The sequence below is a fragment of the Mesocricetus auratus genome, unplaced genomic scaffold (assembly GCF_017639785.1).
Source record: "Mesocricetus auratus isolate SY011 unplaced genomic scaffold, BCM_Maur_2.0 Super-Scaffold_2245, whole genome shotgun sequence".
Lineage (NCBI taxonomy): Eukaryota > Metazoa > Chordata > Mammalia > Rodentia > Cricetidae > Mesocricetus > Mesocricetus auratus.
The window spans coordinates 5,075,939-5,094,235 of NW_024429180.1; the positions used below are offsets into that span (position 1 = coordinate 5,075,939).

The window sequence follows — 18,297 nt, forward strand, 5'->3', positions numbered from 1 at the left end:
CTTCTGACTTTCCTAGGTGCTTTTATACATCTATGTCATTCTCTTTTGAAGAGAAACCCACGGTTTTATCCTAGAGCCACAAACCCAGCTATCCACACCATCTCGGAGTCCTCAGAAAATCCTCAAATTTGGAGCATCTGAAACTAATCAGTTTCCCCAGCTCAGTGACTGTAATTCTGTTCACCAACTCACTGTGAACTATCACTCTTACCTTAATCTTTCCCGTATCCTTCCCTCAGATGCCAAACTACAAGCATTTGTCACTCTGACTTCCTAACACCTTGAATTCTGTCTTCTCTCAACATTGCCTCTGGAACTCAGTTTGTTCAACACTGGACTCTTCCCCTAAGCCCTGCTCCAGACTCTTGGTGAGTGGGCTGCATTTCCCCAGTCATGTCAGCTTGAATCCCCGATGCCTTATTCACAGACCTGCTTGTTTATTCCTTCACTGGGCACCCTAATTCTGCCTTGCTGGCTTCTTACTCTCCTGCCTGTACCATTTCTTACCTGCATTGTGGACATCGGTTATTCTTCATAGAATGATCTATCAGGTGTGCTTGGCAATTAATATACCTCCCGCCTTAAGCCACCTTTGAAAAGTAGCACAGAATTGTGGTTCAAACAATAAAAAGGAAGAGTAAATGTATTAGGTGAGAACTCGGGCTGGTGGTTAGATCTGCAGAGAGAGGTGTGTTCGCAGACAAGAAGGGAAGTAGTGACATCCCACTCACTCATCTTGGGCAAGGTCACATGACATCAGAGGTATGAAAACCTCATCCAGACACAGAAAGAGAAGGTAGGAGTCTCCTGTCTATTTTTTCTTCAATAAGAAGCTAGTTAAGCCCGGCGTTGGTGGCGCACGCCTTTAATCCCAGCACTCGGGAGGCAGAGGCAGGCGGAACTCTGTGAGTTCGAGGCCAGGCTGGACCGACAGCCTCCAAAACAGAGAAACCCTGTCTCGTAAAACCAAAAAAAACAAAAAGAAGCTAGTTAAATTTCAAATGATTATCTAGTTATTCTTCATATCGGGACTGGGCAGCTGCTTGGGGTCTTTCTAAGCATGTCTATAACAGTGAGTTTTGCTTTAATTGTCTTCAGAACCCAGAATGCTCTGGCCTAAACCATCCGTCAAAAGCCACCAGCAGAAAGCCACGACTGTTCTTGCTTGTTATGGACAGTCAGGGTCTACTGACTTGGTTTCTGTCGCTATGATAATATGCCAGCGTCCCTGCTGGACACTTTCCTCTTCCAACGGGCAGCTGTTCATCCGCTCTGGGATGACTGCTGTCACACTCTATTGTCACCACACATGTCTGATGCCTGAATGAGGCAGTTTAGCAAGATGGAGAGACACCGCGGAGCCACGGCACCAATATGCCGATGCAGGCTCAACTCTGTGCCAGCTGGTGTTACTGTTCAACTCTCTGAGCCGGCTGGATTAGAGGCAAAGCAGAGGCCAAACGCTTATGTGTAAATCCAGATACAGCAGCAGAGAAACGGCTAGGCGAGAGATGACTCCTGAATCAGTGGCACAAGTGATTCCGACGTTTCAAATTACAGTGACTTCAAACATAAATTTAGGTAGGGATATGGCTTATAACTCTCAGCAGGATTTAATACCAAGTCCACACCGATGTTTCCACCAGTTTGGAAAATTTATGAACAGAAGGCTCTGCTGCATGAACATTCAGGTTTGATTCGAAACTTAAAGACCACTTGAAAAAGCAACTGTTAGTTAACTGTGGCACTCATGAATGTCCACAATTAATATACAGTGCAGTTCACCAGAAATTATGACAGGTAAACAAAATATGACAAATTATAGTTGTGTGTTTTCAAATGTCATTGCTGCCATAAGCTAGGTAGGTGGGGAGCATTTTAGGGATTATTTTAGTGGATGTAATATTTTGGTGCATTACTATGAATTTTAAACCAGTAAGAAGTTCATCTACATCTATGCAATTGAATTAGTTTTAGTTTTTAAGTCTCCATAAAGTGACCGCATTGGCAGTTTTATCTTCATTACTGTCATATTTGTTAACGTGATCATGAAATGCACTAAAATACTTAAGTCCCTAGTCCCTGAATTGACTAGCAAAATTTCAGGACGTTTATTCTCTGGACAGTTTTAACACACCATTGAACCCTTTTAACTTTTGAGACAGAGCCACTCTGTCTAGTCCTATCTTCAGATTTTTGTTTGCTGATGCTGTTGGTTAAAAATGTCAATTTGAGGCAACACAGACTCATTTGAGAAGAGAGTAGCAGTTCAGAGACCCCTCCAGTTCAGACAAAGTCTGTGGAGAATTGTCTCCAGTGTTAACTGACACAGGAGGGTTCGGATCACTGGAGGCAGCCCGTTGCCAAGCAGGTGATTCTGAACTGTGTAAGAAAACTAGCTAAATTTAGGCCAGTCTGGGAGTCAGCAAGTGCATTCCTTCAATTCCTGCTCCACATTCCTGTCTGAGATCACTCCCTGACTTTCCCAGCCTAGAGGTGAGAGAGGAAGTCAACCCTTCCCTCCCCTCGGCTGCTTTTCGTCAGAGTTTTCTTAAACAACATGATCAAACTGTACCGTGCACCCATTGCCTGGCCTCGCTGAGATGTTCCTAAGACGTGCGGATCCCTAGACTTGTTATGCAAGTCTACTCTCTTTAGAGGGTTGCGTCTGATATATTCTGAATGCCGTAGGATTCAAAATGAAAATTCCCCCGAGGCATCAGATGAAGAGGCCTGTTTAGACTGAGATGGGACAGCCTTGGGGAAGGGAGCGGGCCGCTGGAGTTACAGATATTGTGTGAAGACAAGCCTGGACCACAGGGAGACGCATGTAGAAAACCAGGATCCTAACCACCACGACCGGCACGCTCTTAGGATGTGCGCAGGTTGTCTCCAGTGCAGCAGCAACTGGGAGGGGTGCGTGGCCTCGGGGCAGACCGTACAGTCTCTCAACAGAGCTGTGCTGCTTTAGCTTAGCGTCTAGAGTTCATCCACAGTGAACTAAAAACAGATGACATCAGACCAACGGGGAGAGAGAAAACAGTATAAAAAGAAAATGAGAATAACAACCAAAAAATGGGCACAGGATCTCAAAAAAGGAGACAAGGAAAATCAGTGAAAAGGTTGACGGAGTCGGCTGACCTTGTGAAACCTCTGGCCGTCTCTCCGTCCCTGTGCCCCGTTCTAATATCCCCAGCTGACACAGCCTGCAAGGGACAAGTCCCCCTCCTGGTGTGGTACTCACTCTGCCTCCTCGTGCCTCTGTCCCTTCACTCTGGGCTGAAATAGAAGGCGAGAAGGCGGACAGGAAAGATGAGTTTTCCTGATATCCCTTTAGCTAGCCAAGAATAATGGAGCTCTGGCCTTTGAAAGGGAACGCATTGTTATTTCGTCTTATTTGCATCAACTGCTGGGTCAGGAGACTTAACTGGGGTGAATTTTCTTGTCTCGTAATATTTGACGTAACTTAATTTTAGACATGATTTTCAGCACATCCAGCTGCAAAGGTAAGCCAAGATAATGAATCAACAATAAATGCTGACCGTTTCTTCTCTGGATTTATAGAACTATTTGAAATAACGGCCCTTCTTTTCTGTTTTTTTAAGACAAGGTTTCTCTGTATTGTTTTGGAGGCTGTCCTGGCACTCACTCTGTAGACCAGGCTGGCCTTGAGCTCACAAAGATCTGCCTGCCTCTGCCTCCTGAGTGCTGGGATTAAAGATGTGGGCAACCACCCTTTTGCATAAAGGCCCTTCTTTAATTATTTTTTACATTTAAAAACAAAATTTCATTTTACATACCAACCTCAGTTCTCCCTCCCTCCCCTTCTCTCAGCCCTCATGCCCCTCCCCCCAATATACTCCCCATCCATTCCCATGGGGAGTCAACAAAGTCTGGCATACCAAGTTGAGAGAGGACCAGTTCCCTCCCCAGTATCAAGGCTGAGCAAGGTAATCCATCCACCACAGCAAATGGGCTCCAAAAAGGCCAGTTCATGCACCAGGGACAATCCTGGCCCCACTACCAGCTGCCAGCTTCCCAAAACAGATCAAGCCACATAACTGTCACCCACATTCAGAGGGCCTAGTTCAGTCCCATGCAGGTTCCCCAGCCATCAGTCCAGAGTCTGTGAGCTCCTACAGACAGAGGAGGAGAGCAATTAAAGAGATATCTTGGTAGAGGTAGTCATTATGGGGTTGGGGAGAAACCTGGTACTAGGGAAATTCTCAGGAATCCATAAAGATGGCACCAGCTAAGACTCCTAGCAATAGTGGAGAGGGTGTCTTCCCATTTAATCAGATTAGTGACTTCCCTAATTGTCATCATAGAATCTACATCCGGTAACTGATGGAAACAGATGCAGAGATCCACAGCCAAGCCCTGGGCTGAGCTGTAGTTCAGTCGAAGAGGGGGAGGAGGGATTATATGGGGGGGTATCAAGATCATGACTGATGAAGGTCCTTCTTAATTCTTCAAACAGTTAGCATTTACTTTCTTCAACCAATTAAACTTATATTACAGTACTTGTTTTAAGACGGAAGGTGTTTACTTATAGCAGACAATTCTTTCACTGATATTGCCCTTCCAAATGGTCTTTAATCTTCTAGAATCTCAATCCATGCCTTCTTTCTAGAGCATTTATTCAAAAAGAGATAAAGTTTTGCCATGAGTCTATACCTCACTGCCTTGTCTCTTAATCACAGAATCCCTGTCTTGTCAAGGAAGAGAGAGAAAATACCCCAGCTGTATCTGGTTCCCAGGACTGGTCAGGAGAGAAGTGGTCATGGACCGCTGATCTAATTCACAGATTCCATTAGCAGGCCTTCTGGGGGAAATGTGTATTAAATACAATCAGAAAGTTAGGCATCCAGGTTTTATCTTTTGGTTTTGATCTGTCTTCCTTCTCCATCCAAGAACATACTAACAATGCCTGGAGTTTTGGCCACCAGCGATGATGATGATGATGATGATGATGATGATGATGATGATGTTAAAAGCCACACCTTAAACATGACCAACAAAAACTCTCTCTCTAAACTGCCATAGAAATATATTTCTAGTTTGATGAGGACAATAGTAGGAATATCTCACCAGCTGAAGCTATTCCTTACATAATTATCAGAAAAAGCCTATCTGGTCAGTTGTGTAGTTAATTTTCTTTTTCACTACTGGGGTTTAGCCCAGGCCCTTGTGTTGGCTAGACAAGAGCTCTCTACCAGTGAGCCCTATCGCCAACCCTCCATTGAAGCTATTCTTCAGGAAGTGCCAAGGGTATCAGCTAAAGGCAGTCTTTTTAGTATCATCATATAAAGAGAGACAAAGGTCACTGTCTTGTTGTTAAACCATTGTGAAAAGTATTCTTTCCATTCAGAAATTAGCTCTGAAGCTAATCCTAGAAGTTGTGCTTCAAAGCAACTTGATCGTCTGGAAGCTTAAATTTGAAGCCACGGTGAGAGATTGCCTCACTTTCGTGGGGATACAGAAAGGTTGGAACACTTGCACAGTCACTCCCTTTGGGTGAGAACCTGAAACGGCAAACTCGCCAAAGAAAACAGCGCGGCAATTCCTCAAAAATCTCAAAAGTAGAGTTCCATGTGATCCATCAATTTGGGATAGAGATCCTAAACAGTTGAGCATGTCAGGGTATTAGCAAGTACTAAAATGTGGGAGAAACTCCAGTTTCCATGCAAGGATAAATCAGCAAAATGTCACAGTATGGTAGTCGAACGTTGGTGTTGGTCAGCCCTAAACGTGACGTGGAATTCTGAAACACGCTTGAGCATGGGGAAAGCCTTAGGGAAGTATGCTAAAATAAAGCAGTCATGGAATGTTGCATGATTTTATTCATGTGATTACCTGGAGGCATCAAATCAAGAGAAGCAAAAAAAAAAAAAAAAACAGAATGAGAGGTTGAGAAAAAGATAATGAAAGTGCAAGATGGGATATTCTGGAGATCCATTGCACAACTCTATATGCTTAAAAGGACCAATTTTATCTTACATGCATTTTGCCACCAAAGATAGTTTGAAACTCACCAGTTATGGGTATAAGCAAAGAAGGTAGTTGTTTAATACCAAATTTCAGGTTCTCATATCAACAAAATGATTAATCTAAAAATTTGCTATGGTTCATAGCCAGTAATTGCTATCCTAAAGTCGCTAAAATGAACTGCACACATGACTTCAAAAATGCCGAGTTTGGGTAGCCCAGTAGTAAAATACCTGCTTAGTATGCAGAAAGCTCTGGGTTCAATACCTGGAGTTAGTCAAAACTGGAGGTAGACACTTGTAACTTATCTTAAGTAAGATGTGGAAAGTTACAAAGTTTGGCTTGCTGATCCTTACAAAAACGCTAAACCATTATTCATTTGCTTATGATTCTGACATAATGTCACCCAGAGAGGAGTTATGACAAATTCTTTAAGTTTACGAAACCTTCCCAACTGGAATAAAGTGTAAGGATGCTTTTGTATATTTAGAATATTCCAATTAAAACACAAGAATAGGGTCTACTTTACAACAAAGGATATCTAAAAATTAAAAACACGATGTTTTAAAACTTCATTTAAACCTTGAGACTTCATTTACACTCAGAGATTAAGATTCTTATTATCTAATTTTATTCTCACGCAGCACTATTACAATCAGTGAATGCATGTAGCCCTCTCTGCACCTTAAGAGGAATTCAGATGTTTTCCCACGAAGCACATTTCTTATTATAAAGAACTCATTAATCACTTCTTCCACATATAATGGAAATTGCTATCATGAATTTTTCATTCACAGTACCCTGAAGTGACTAACGTGGAATTGCATTTGCCTTAAAGAAAAAAAAAAAACGCTGAGGTATAACTAGATCTCTGAAGTGTTTACAGTTCATGGCCAACCTGTACCAATGGGGTTATTGATTCCTCGAGCGTATTGACTCAATTTTATCATTTGCTGGTTTCAGAATCCTTAGCTATTTGACTGACTTAAGAAGGCTTCGTTGATTCCTTTTCTACCTGCACAGGGTAATGACTTAGAGAAGGAACCTGAAGGTCACCCAGCACCACCATCTTATCTGCAGAAATAAGCCTGGAGATGACCGCTGTGGGGAAATGTTCTAAATTCACTTAAATTTCTGGGAAAATACCGTAAGAGATAAAATGTGTAATTATTTAAGTGAACCATCAACAGTAACTGAATTCCATTTTCTCCTAAAGAATATAGTATGCCCACTTCTCTGAATTCAACTGGATGCATGCTACCATGTTTTATTAGCGTCCTTTAATGATATATTGCATGTACTAATATAGCTAGTCAATTTGTTTGCTTTTTTTTTTTTTTTTTAGTTTTTCGAGACAGGGTTTCTCTGTTTTTTTTTTTTTTTTTTTTTTTGGACTGTGTCCTGGAACTCGCTCGGGAGACCAGGCTGGTCTCGAACTCACAGAGATCGTGCGCCACCAACACCTGGCTAGACGATGCCAATCTTAAATCAAACAAACAAGACTGGCGTTGGTGGCACACGCCTTTAATCCCAGCACTCGGGAGGCAGAGGCAGTCTGATCTCTGTGAGTTCGAGACCAGCCTGGTCTACAGATCGAGTTCCCTGACAGCCTCCAAAACAACACAGAGAAACCCTATCTCGAAAAAAAAAAAAAAAAAAAAGATTGGTATTGTCTGAGATGTGCTGGCATCTAAGGCTCTTCCTGACATTTCGTTTCCTTCTGTCCCACAGCTTCAGCCAAAACATGAAGAATTAAATACACGTAAGTGATTCACGGTGCACCTTTTCTCGGGCTCTGTGGCTGGGAATGTAGTTCCCTGGCCTTGGCTTTCTGTCTACCTACCCAGGACTGCGGAGGACCGACCGAGGTCTGTTCCATAGTTACTGATCCCCAGCATACACTGTGGGAGAAACGGGTGAGGTATGGATTCTCGGGAGGGAAATACCGTCTGCAGTAGGGGAAATAAGTAAGCACCATGTTCAGATCCTAAAGTGAATCCCACGGCTGGAGAGGTCCTGGGAAACTAAAGAAGGAAGAGGTCAGGGAGAAGAAAAATCAGTAACTGAAGACTCCACTTAAGAAGTGAGACTTGCCAGGGCGTTTCTCAGAGCACAGCCTTCTAAGGAAAACTAGACGCAGGATGGTAAATGGGACGCTGTCTGTCTCTGTGTCTGTCTGTCTCTGTGTCTGTCTGTCTATGTATGTCTCTCTCTCCCCCTCCTTCCCCCTCTCTCCCCTCTCTCTGTCTCTTCTTCTCCCTCTCTGTGTTGGCATCTGGAACAGTTGGGGCATACCCACAGAGCTGTACACAGCTGGAGAGCAAGGACTCCGCGCTCCCGCTGAACCGTTTTTTGTGTGTTTGTTTGTTTTGTTTTTCCTCCTCCTCCCTCTTGAGTGTCCCTCCTATTATTCACCGGTGGTTTTTCTGGCCAGCTGCAATCTGTTAAAGCAGCAGCGCTAAGTGCACAGGAATCACCCTCCCCTCCGGCATCCAACCGCGAAAGCGAGCCTGGCTCCTGCCCATGGGAACTCGACAGGACGGAGATGCGGGCGGTGACACCCACAGGAGACCCCTGAGCCCTAAGCGTGGGGCGAGCGAGGTCCAGCCAGAGCGCGCGGGAAAGCCCGACACCCACTGGCAGAGCCCGGCTCGCCCGCATTGCATTGCACGGGAATCGCCCGGGGCTTTAGACGTTATTTTTGAGGCTTGGTCCCACTCCCACGCCCCCCCAGGGGATGCCCTCAATTCTGCCACCCTTACAATGTGGGTCAGCTCCGGGGTCCTTGTCTGGCTGGATTGGGGCAGCTCCCGCTCCCATAGATGGTGGAGGGGGGTGCGCACGCCCTGAGTGTCCCAGGCCTTTAATACCAGGACCCCGAGACCCCGAGGCCCAGACGGACCCTTCCGAGCTCCGGCATCGGCCGGCGGGGGCTCCCTGCACCCAGCCCCCTGGACCTCGGCGGCCACGCATGCGCACGATCGTGACCGGCCGGGTAACGGACTGCAGCTCGCCGGCCGGAAGTGGGCCTGGCGAGCCGGGGGCCGCCGACTGCAGCGTGGCGGCTCGCGCTCCCCCTCTGCGCGCCATGGCGCGGGCCCGAGCCTCCCAGGAGCCGCGGCTGCTCCTGCGCTCCTTCGCCGTGCTGTGGCTCGCTCTCCTCAGCGCCCGATGGGCGGCGGCGTCCAAGGCGGTGGTCGCACACTTGGCTGCCAAGTGGCCCGAGACCCCGCTGCTGCTGGAGGCCAGGTGGGTACCCTGGGGCCTGGGCGCAGCCGGGCGCCGAGGCCGGGGCGTGGCGGCGAGCGGAGGGACCCTGGCCTCTCCTTAGACGTCCCCTGCACCAAGGTGCCCAGCGGTCCCCGAGATCGCTGCCACCGCCGTCCTCCCCGAGGCCCGACGCCACTCGGGTGCCTCGTCCCTGCCACCCCAGCGTCCCCTTAGATCCGCCGGCCGCGGGGTCTCTGCTGTCTCCACGGCTCCGGGCGCCCCACACCGAGTCCTCCGGCGTCTTCTCCAGCCTCGGACTTAGTGTACCCTCGGATCCGGCGACCCTAGGCGGCTCTGATCAGGTGGCTTCTTGCCCTCCCCCCAACCCCCCACCCCGGTGTCCCCAAGCACCTGGAGCATCATCGCGTCAGGGTTCGGGGCAGCCACTCTAAGCGACTCTGCCACTCACTCGCCCACCTAGGTTCCCCTCCAGTTTAAGAGTTGTTCCTGCGCCCCTCCCTGACACGGAAGGCGGGATGTGGCATTTCAGGCAAGCGCTCTGCAGAGTTCTTGGGCGCTGACTAGCCTTAGAAGCACCTGGTTTTCTAGTGACATTCTTGTCTTGTAGGGCAGCTTTTCAGCTATACCCCGTCCCCCACCCGCCACCCCCACACACACATGCAATCTCGTCCGAAAGGATTTGCTACTCATTCTGTGTAGTTACCTTGCAGACAGCAGATGTATACATACTGGAGTTTGCCCTTTCATAATCTGGTAAATGGCAATAGGATGTTGCCTCTTGTGACTCCTGGTGGGCAAGCCTTTGGAATTAATCCCTGCTGAGGATCATAAATTCTTGAGTTTGTGACCAGCCCGAGGCTACAAAAGGGATACATTGTCTCATTTTTTAAAGAAAGTTTTTGTAACTGCTTTTGTGTGTTTACAAAACAACATCCCGTGGTTCTAAAATGAAACCTCATCACACTATATTACATCCTATTTATCTGGTGCTATGCAACAATTTTTATTGAATACATTTTTATAGCTTCCTCTAATCCACAGCGTCTCCTAGGAGTGCCTGGACCTGATCCCACACTTAGTTCCCATCAGCTAAATTTCTTTTTCTAAGCTGTTAGTTGTACTGTCTGCATTTTTAACTTTTTTTTTTTTGCGTGTCCCAGATTATCACTTCTGTAGAATGTTCCTTAAAGCCTTTCACAACCTAGTCGGGTTAAAATTTGCCACCTTTGTTACTTGTGGTGTGTTAAATGGGATTATCACAAAAATATGTACACATCCTAACACACCCCCTGTCTAACCCAAATCTGCAAATGGCACTTTACAGTCTTTGCAAGCCTAATTAAGACTGTTAGGGCATTTTTAGTTATCTTGGTCCCAAATCCAATGTTAGAAGACACAGATAAAAATACTTAAGGAGAGACACAGTTATAAATACTTAAGGAGAGGGCTGTGCATGGACAGAGTAAGAGATTGGTGTTAAACAGCCTCAAATCACAGAAACCCTGGAGCCACTAAAACTAGGAGGCATGGAGTCTGTTTAGGAGCCTTCAGAAGTCAGTGTACTGCTGTGCCCGCACATTGGCATTGAACTTCTGGCCTCTAGAGTCATGAAGAATAAGTCTGTATTGTTTTAAGCCACAATGCTTGGGGCAAGTTCATCACAAGAGCAATGAGAAATCTTGGTACCATAAAGTGAGATCTCAATGCATCGAGAACCCAAAAGTGTAAGAAATAACTGTGGAGTTGGCTAGAAGAATTTGAGAAATGTAGAAAAGGTCTATACAACCTTGAAGAGACCACCAAAACAATAGTGGTGATTTTGGTGAATAATAACCTCGAACAAGATATTGATAAAAATATGAATATTGAAAGTAGTTCTGGGACGGGTCAAAGGCTGTATGATTGGAAGCAAGGAAGAAGCTGAGTCTTGCTATAAACCAACAGTACTGGCTAATTTAGGTTCAGCCATTTGTGATCACAGCTTGGAAGCAATAAACATGGAGAGTTACCTGGGGAGATTTTCAAACAGTATTCAAGACGCCACCTGGTTGCTCTTTGCTGCATAGGTTGCAGAATGAGGAGAGACGTAAGCTAGGGGAAGATGAGGCGACACTTTGTCATCTGGAATTTCTCAGCCTATTTATATTGGAAATGACATGAAAATTAAGATATATATATAATATATATAATATATATGTGTGTGTGTGAGTTGTTCTAAAGCGATGGCCAAGGGTTCAGGTCAGCAGCTGAGTTAACACCTTTTGCTAAATGCAGGTAGGTGATTCATGGATCTATTCAGCTACCTCAGATGAAACAGGGATAAAGATGACAATTCTAGGATTCTTCCAAAAGTGTCTAGAGCAGTGTTGTATTGAGAAAAAATAAGTATAATTGAGTTCTGTCTTACTGATGGGTCATACTTTTACCTATGGCTACACAGTGAAGATTGAGCATCCAAAATCTGAATCCTAAATGATATAAAAGCCCAAAATTTTTAGTGTTAACATTATTCCAAAGTAGAAAATTCTACGCCCAGCTTCATGGAACAGAATCAAAACACAAGTGAACTAAAAATATAAAGTTATCTTCAGGATATATAAAAGAAATGAATTACATACTTAGACTTTGTCTCTTCCCCCAGAATAAGCATGTTGCATATGCAAATATTCCCAAACCTAGAAAAGTGTGAACTGCTTATGGCCTCAGGTATATTGAAGCCAACTGATGTCAGATGTTGTTCCTTATTTAAAACTCTGGACCACCCCCAACTTTTGTCATATCCTATTTAGTATCGCTTCTACTTTTAAATCTTGTGTGTTTTATTTTTAAGTCATCAAAGTGAATATTTAATGGTGTTTTTCATGCTCTTCTACACTAGAATAAATAGTATTTCATTATATCTTAAATGACTTTTTTTTCCTTGAAAAGTTGAAGATTATTTGGGCTTTAAGCCTAAAGACCTTGTACAGAGTAGCAATTTCCTGTTCATTTTTGCATTAGGACTTTGTGTTAAGTAATATTATCTATATAAATAAGCAGTTAAATAAAATTATAATTTTGGCTTTAGAACTACTTTGTGTTTATTTTTATATAGTAATATTTTTATTCTTTGATAATTTCACATGTCTACACAATGAATTTTGATCATATCTATCCCCTTTCCCTCCCCCAAATCCTCTTGGAGCCCCGTACCCCTGTCCTCTCGTTTTGACAAAAAGTAGCCCGCTGAGTATAATTACTGCTATTAATATGTGCACGGGTGTTGGGCCATCTGCCTGAGCTTGACCAGCCTGCCAGGAGCCGGTTCTCCTCCCTCCACAAGCCACGGCTTCTCAGACTGGGCTGGGGCCTTGTGAGCCCCATTCCTATCCATGTTGGAAAACTGACCAGCTTGATGCTGTACAGGTTCTATGCAGGCAACCACGGCTACTGTGAGCTTGTGAGTTTAGCGGCCGTGTATCCAGAAGTCAGCGTCACAGCGATGCTCCTCTGTGCTGGCCCTTCCTGTTTGCTGCCCGCGTTCTGCAGAGTTAACACCCTGAGCTTTAGGAGAATAGTGACGGTACAGTCTGCCAAGGCACGGGTGCCCACACACACTGACTCGTTATCCATTCACCCAGAAGCACTGACCCGCGATGCCGAGGAAATGCAGTTGGTACTGTGTCCTCTCTTAGGCCCTGTAACGCCCCAAGTCCCATGTCCTTTGCAGGGTTTACAGTGCCAGGCACGCGCTTCTTCCTGTGGAGTGGGCCTTAAATCCAATCCGAACATAGTCGTTTCCCCCCAGCATCCATGCCACTGGGACAGGGCTCATTATTGTAGTGGGCAGTGATCACTGACGGTTAAGACTTTCTGTTTTCTCCTCAAACAGCCTGCAGTTTGGTCCCTCCATGTCTTGTGGTCAAAGTCTTTAGTATCTTCAGCAATAGGGTCCTCTTATATAGTATTGTTTTGGAGGCTGTCGGTCCAGCCCGGCCTCGAACTCACAGAGATCCGCCTGCCTCTGCCTCCCGAGTGCTGGGATTAAAGGCGTGTGCCACCACCGCCCAGCTTTATGTAGTATTTATACTAGCAATTTTGCTGATGAACAATAGATTTTTTTCATTTACTTTTTACCTTTAATGCTCTTAGTTTTGCTACCTTAGTGGTATTTCCTGTAGAGAGAAAAACAAATTATGTATTTCTAAGTCATAAAAATAAGGAAAAGCCATAAGTGATATATATATATATATTACAGTATAATCTTTTTAGCATATACATATATATAATTACCTTGGGTGAGAATTTCAATTTATTTTCATATTGTGTTATAGGAAATGGATATCAGTAATCTAGCATTACTAGTTTTGGAAGTTTTGTAATATTATTTTGTTCTATAGTGTAATTTATAGTATCTAAACTAATTTTTGTCTTCTTTATTCATGAATTAACAGTGAATTTATGGCAGAAGAAAGTAATGAGAAGTTTTGGCAGTTTGTAGAAACAGTAAGAGAATTAGCAGTCTATAAGCAGACAGGTAAGTGATGTACAAATGTTGACATATGAAATTTACACTTATACACATGCATTAGATATGTCTTGAATGGCAATGAGTAAGTTTGAATGCTAATTGCATTAGTAACTCTGAACACTACATCTGAAAGTTGGGCATGCAGCTCTGTTGGTGGCGTTCTCACATAGCATGCAGGAAGCCCTGGTACGGATCACCAGCGTTACCAAGGAAACAGGCCCCATGTTATCCCGTCAATTATGATGCAGAAGGGTGAGAAGTTCAAGATCATCCTTGGCTATATACTGAGTCACATGTCAACCTGGGCTGCTTGAGGCTATGTCTCAAAACAAAGCAAGAAAAAACCCTCTAAGCTTGAAGAGATGGCTTAATGGGGACTCACGCTGCCTGTTTTCACGTCAGACAGTCACTTGTACAGAGGGAACCTTAGTTGAAAAAAATGTCCCAACTCAGATTAACCTGTGGGCAAGCATGTGGAACATTTTCTTAGTAAGTGACTGATATTGAAGGGCCAATCTGGGTTGTGGCAGCCTCGGGCAGGTGGTTCTGGGCTATAAATGAAAGCCAGCTGGGGCTGGGCACGGTGGTTGAGGCCAGACTGTTTGACAGAAAATTCAGGCCAGCCGAGGCTGCGTGAATGAGGCCTGTCTCAAAAAGGGAAGGAAGGGAGGGAGGGAGGGAGGGAGGGAGGGAGGGAGGGAGGGAGGGAGGGAGGGAGGGAGGGAGGAAAGAAGGAAGGAAGGGAAGGAGGCAGGGAGGGAGGGAGGGAGGGAGGGAGGAAGGAAGGAAGGAAGGAAGGAAGGAAGGAAGGAAGGAAGGAAGGAAGGAAGGAAGGGAAAGAGTGCCTTGGGGAGCAAGCCTGTGTAAGCAGCTCTCTCCCATGGTCTGCTCAGGTTCCTGCCTCCAGGTCGCTGCCCTGACTGCCCTTCACGGAGGACTACCATCAGGATGTAAACGGCAATGGACCCCTTTACTCCACAGACCACTTTGGGCCATTGTGCTCTGTCACAGCAATAGAAACCCTAACTAAGAAACTGTTGTAAGCACTCATTTCTAAGATACAAAGCCTGTAGGAAAACTCAAATAGTGACGATTGTATATTTTAAAAAAATCAAAATTGCTGAGTTATTTAACCTAACTTTCTTTGAAACAGTATTAGTTTGGCAACTAAATTTCACATGAGACCCTTTATTTCTTCCTTTTATACCTCTCTAGTTCTGGGACTAAAGGTGTGAGCTCTGTTTCTGTTTTAGATAGATTCACTCTCATGTAGCTCTGGGTGGTCTTGAACTCACAGAGGTCCATCTGCCTCTGTCTCCCTGAGTGCTGAGATTAAAGATGTGGTCACCACTGCCTGTCTCTATGGCTGTGGCTGGGTTTGCATTTTGATCTCCATTGTTTTTATTAGATTATAAGCAATATATCACCACATACAAAGATTTCTCACATCTGTTCTACTCATTCATACGAAGAGCCTCCCTCATCCAGAGCCCTTGACCTGAGGTGATTAACCTATAGTGATACATGATTGTTAGAAATTTATAGTTTACACTCTTACTGTTGTACATTCTCTGAGTTTGGACAAATGTTTATTGGCCTTGCTGCATTTTTGTTGCCTGTGTAATTTTGCTTTTAAACTCTTAAAGATATTTTCAGTAACTGCCCTTAAAAAGCCAGATAATGTTTTCATCTCACTTTTTATAAAATAGTAATTCTTATTTTATAGATGCCAAAAAGTGTATATCTATTAAAACATGCATTAGTGTATTTTTATATAATAGGTCTAGCAACGGAAGCTTTGGGGCTAATTATTCTAAAGGAAAGATTTTTTTTAAAGATTTATTTATTATGTTTTCAGTGCTCTGCCTGCATGTATGCCAGAAGAGGACACCAGATGTCATTGTAGATGGTTGTGAGCTGCGGTGGGGCTGCTAGAAATTGAACTCTGGAAGAGCAGCCAGTGCTCTTAACCTCTGAGCCATCTCTCTAGTGCCAAGGAAAGATTTTTTTTATCATGAAATGAAATAGATGACAAGAATGCAGACTCCCATAAGCATGAAATCTTTAACAATCTAGACACAGAGAACTTTATACTCTAGGCAATTAAACAGTTTTCTTTTTATTCAAGTAAAAGTGGAAGAGAATTAGTTTACATATTCATTTGCTACAGTCTACTTGGCTCAAGAAACTTTGAACTTTAGAAATTTTTATTTAATTAGATAGATTCTAAAAATAAATCAGATATACCCTTGATCTTATTTTAAGAACAATATTCCTAAAACCTATTTTCTTCTCTTAAAAACTGCTATCATGAAAAACATCAGCATCTATAACCACTATTTTTGTAAAAGAGATGCTAGACACTGCTTAAGCGATGGTCCTGTAAGGGTGGGTGAATATGATGTACGTATCCAATGCTTCATAACGGTGGGGGCCGCAAGGCGGTTGTCTGTCCTCTAAGGTGATGTGAGCGTCAGCAGGGCTAACGTGGTGTGAGGACACAGAGGCACCTAGTCAGCTTACGGCACAGCGTCTTAAACACTTTTTAGTTTGATGCTTCTTTACTCAGTAAATTTTTACATGACCCCAAGCGTATAGGCATATAAAATAGATATAGAACCAAAGAACCAAATGCTTACTAATAAATTAAGGAAATGGATTTCAAAACAAATTAGGAATACAAATAATTATACCATGTATTAACGATAAAAGCAACTTTGGGACTACAGCAACAAAATGGATGCTCTTGTGTAACATACAACCCAAAGGTACGTGAATTTGCTAGGTACATGCCAAGGGACGGCAGTGAGAAAGACTAAGATTTGGAGCTGGGAAAATAGGTCAGTCAGTAAAGCCCTTTCTGTTGAAGCATGAGAGAGAGCCAGAGTTTGATGCCCAAACCCATGTGAATAAAGAACCTGCTGCTGTACCCATGCCTGTCATCACTGAGGCAGGAGGGTCCCTGCCTGGGGCATGCTGGGTAGCCAGCCTAGCTGCTCAGTGGGTTCAAGGCCAGTAAGAGACCTTGACTCAAAAGTGAAGGTTGAGGTAACTGAGAAATACCACTTGAGGCTGTTCTCTGATCACCACACGTGTGTGCACACATGTCCATGCACACGCAGACATACGAAAACACTGTATTCTACATTTAGAATGCTGTATCTGTAACATTCCTATAAGTGCATAAATGTGTGCTAAGATACTTCATAAGCGTGAGTAGTGGAGGGTCTGAGCTGACTGCTTCTGGAAGCACTCACTGGCGTTGTCTGGCACAACAGAATGTTAATCTACGGCGAGCATGACTACACTGGTTTGCGTATATTAGGTTCCATCAGACAAAACTTGACTAAATGTGAGGGGAAGATGAAAGTACAGAGTAAAAAGCTAAAACAATGGCCCGCCTTTTACTTGGTGAGCACAGATTTAGTCGTTTTAGTAGCATAAAATAGCCTAGCCCCTTTATTTCATAATAGAGATGACTTTGTTAGTTGTCAAGTGTAGACACTTACCTTCTATTTCCTAAATTTCTCTTCTTTGGTGACCTCATACGAGAATTGATGAATTTTAATTACTTCCACTCTCCTTCTCCCTCATTTCTCACCCCACTTCTGCCTGTGAACCCCACTTTCCTAAGAGTCCCCTCCTCCTCCCACACCTGTTTTCTGTGTGTGACCCGTGGGGTTTGAACGGTGTGGCTTCCGTGACCGGAGGTGGGAGGCTGTTTACCACAGATGGTAGAGAAAGTGTCACACGGGTAAGATTCTCTCCTTGCTGGTCTCCGTGAGCCCTCCTCGGCCATCTTCAGCTTCACACAACCGTTCTCTTCTGCCTCCCCGACCCCAAAGTTACATGGCCATGGTCTCCCAAAGGGCGTCCGAGAGTTTTAAAACTGAGTTCAAAGATCTAGTCTTCTTCAGACCTAGAGGGCAGCCTGGAGTAAGGGCGCAGTTTGTCCATGTGCTCCATCTCCACACGGAATTGATGCTTCGTGATGAAGTCAGGGTTGAACTGTCTCCTGGAGCGTTGCGGACATGCTGAATACCCCTGGCTCACTGACCAAACCCGGTGCCCTGTGTATCTTATCTTTCTTGAATCTTCTCCCCTCCCCCTAAACTGTATATTGGATCTATAACTCATCCTGTATAATAACCCACAACATTGGAATATATTTAAGTGTATATAGATTCCAAATAGATTTTAAAGGCAAGATTATTTTAACATTATCTTTTGTTGATTGCTCAGAAAACACTGACACAGATAAAATAATTTTTCTTTATCAGCTAACCCAAATTTAAAATGTGATGATTCAACATGGATTCAATTAGCACTATAGGTGGAATATGCCAGTATACTGAGTGTAAAATACTAACATCTTTTCTCTTTGTAGAATCAGATAATTCTTACTACAACTTAATCCTGAAGAAAGCTGGGCAGTTTTTAGACAATATACACATCAATCTCTTGAAGTTTGCTTTCTCTATACGGGCACACTCTCCAACTATTCAGATGTCTCAACAGGTAAAAATACCCAAGCAGTACTTACTAAGGATACATATTATATGTTGAGC

The 18,297-nt window shown here is 44.1% G+C and overlaps 1 protein-coding gene across 1 annotated transcript in view; it reads left to right on the forward strand.

Annotated features, from left to right (window-relative positions):
* The first annotated feature begins 9,012 nt into the window (after window positions 1-9,012).
* The window catches only part of Uggt2 (UDP-glucose glycoprotein glucosyltransferase 2), a 115,576-nt gene continuing 106,291 nt past the window's right edge, over window positions 9,013-18,297 (forward strand). The window contains exons 1-3 of the mRNA XM_013120121.3: window positions 9,013-9,237; window positions 13,653-13,735; window positions 18,117-18,247. Coding sequence (XP_012975575.1) covers window positions 9,077-9,237; window positions 13,653-13,735; window positions 18,117-18,247 — 375 coding nt within the window. The 5' untranslated portion in view covers window positions 9,013-9,076. The remainder of the gene's footprint in view (window positions 9,238-13,652; window positions 13,736-18,116; window positions 18,248-18,297) is intronic.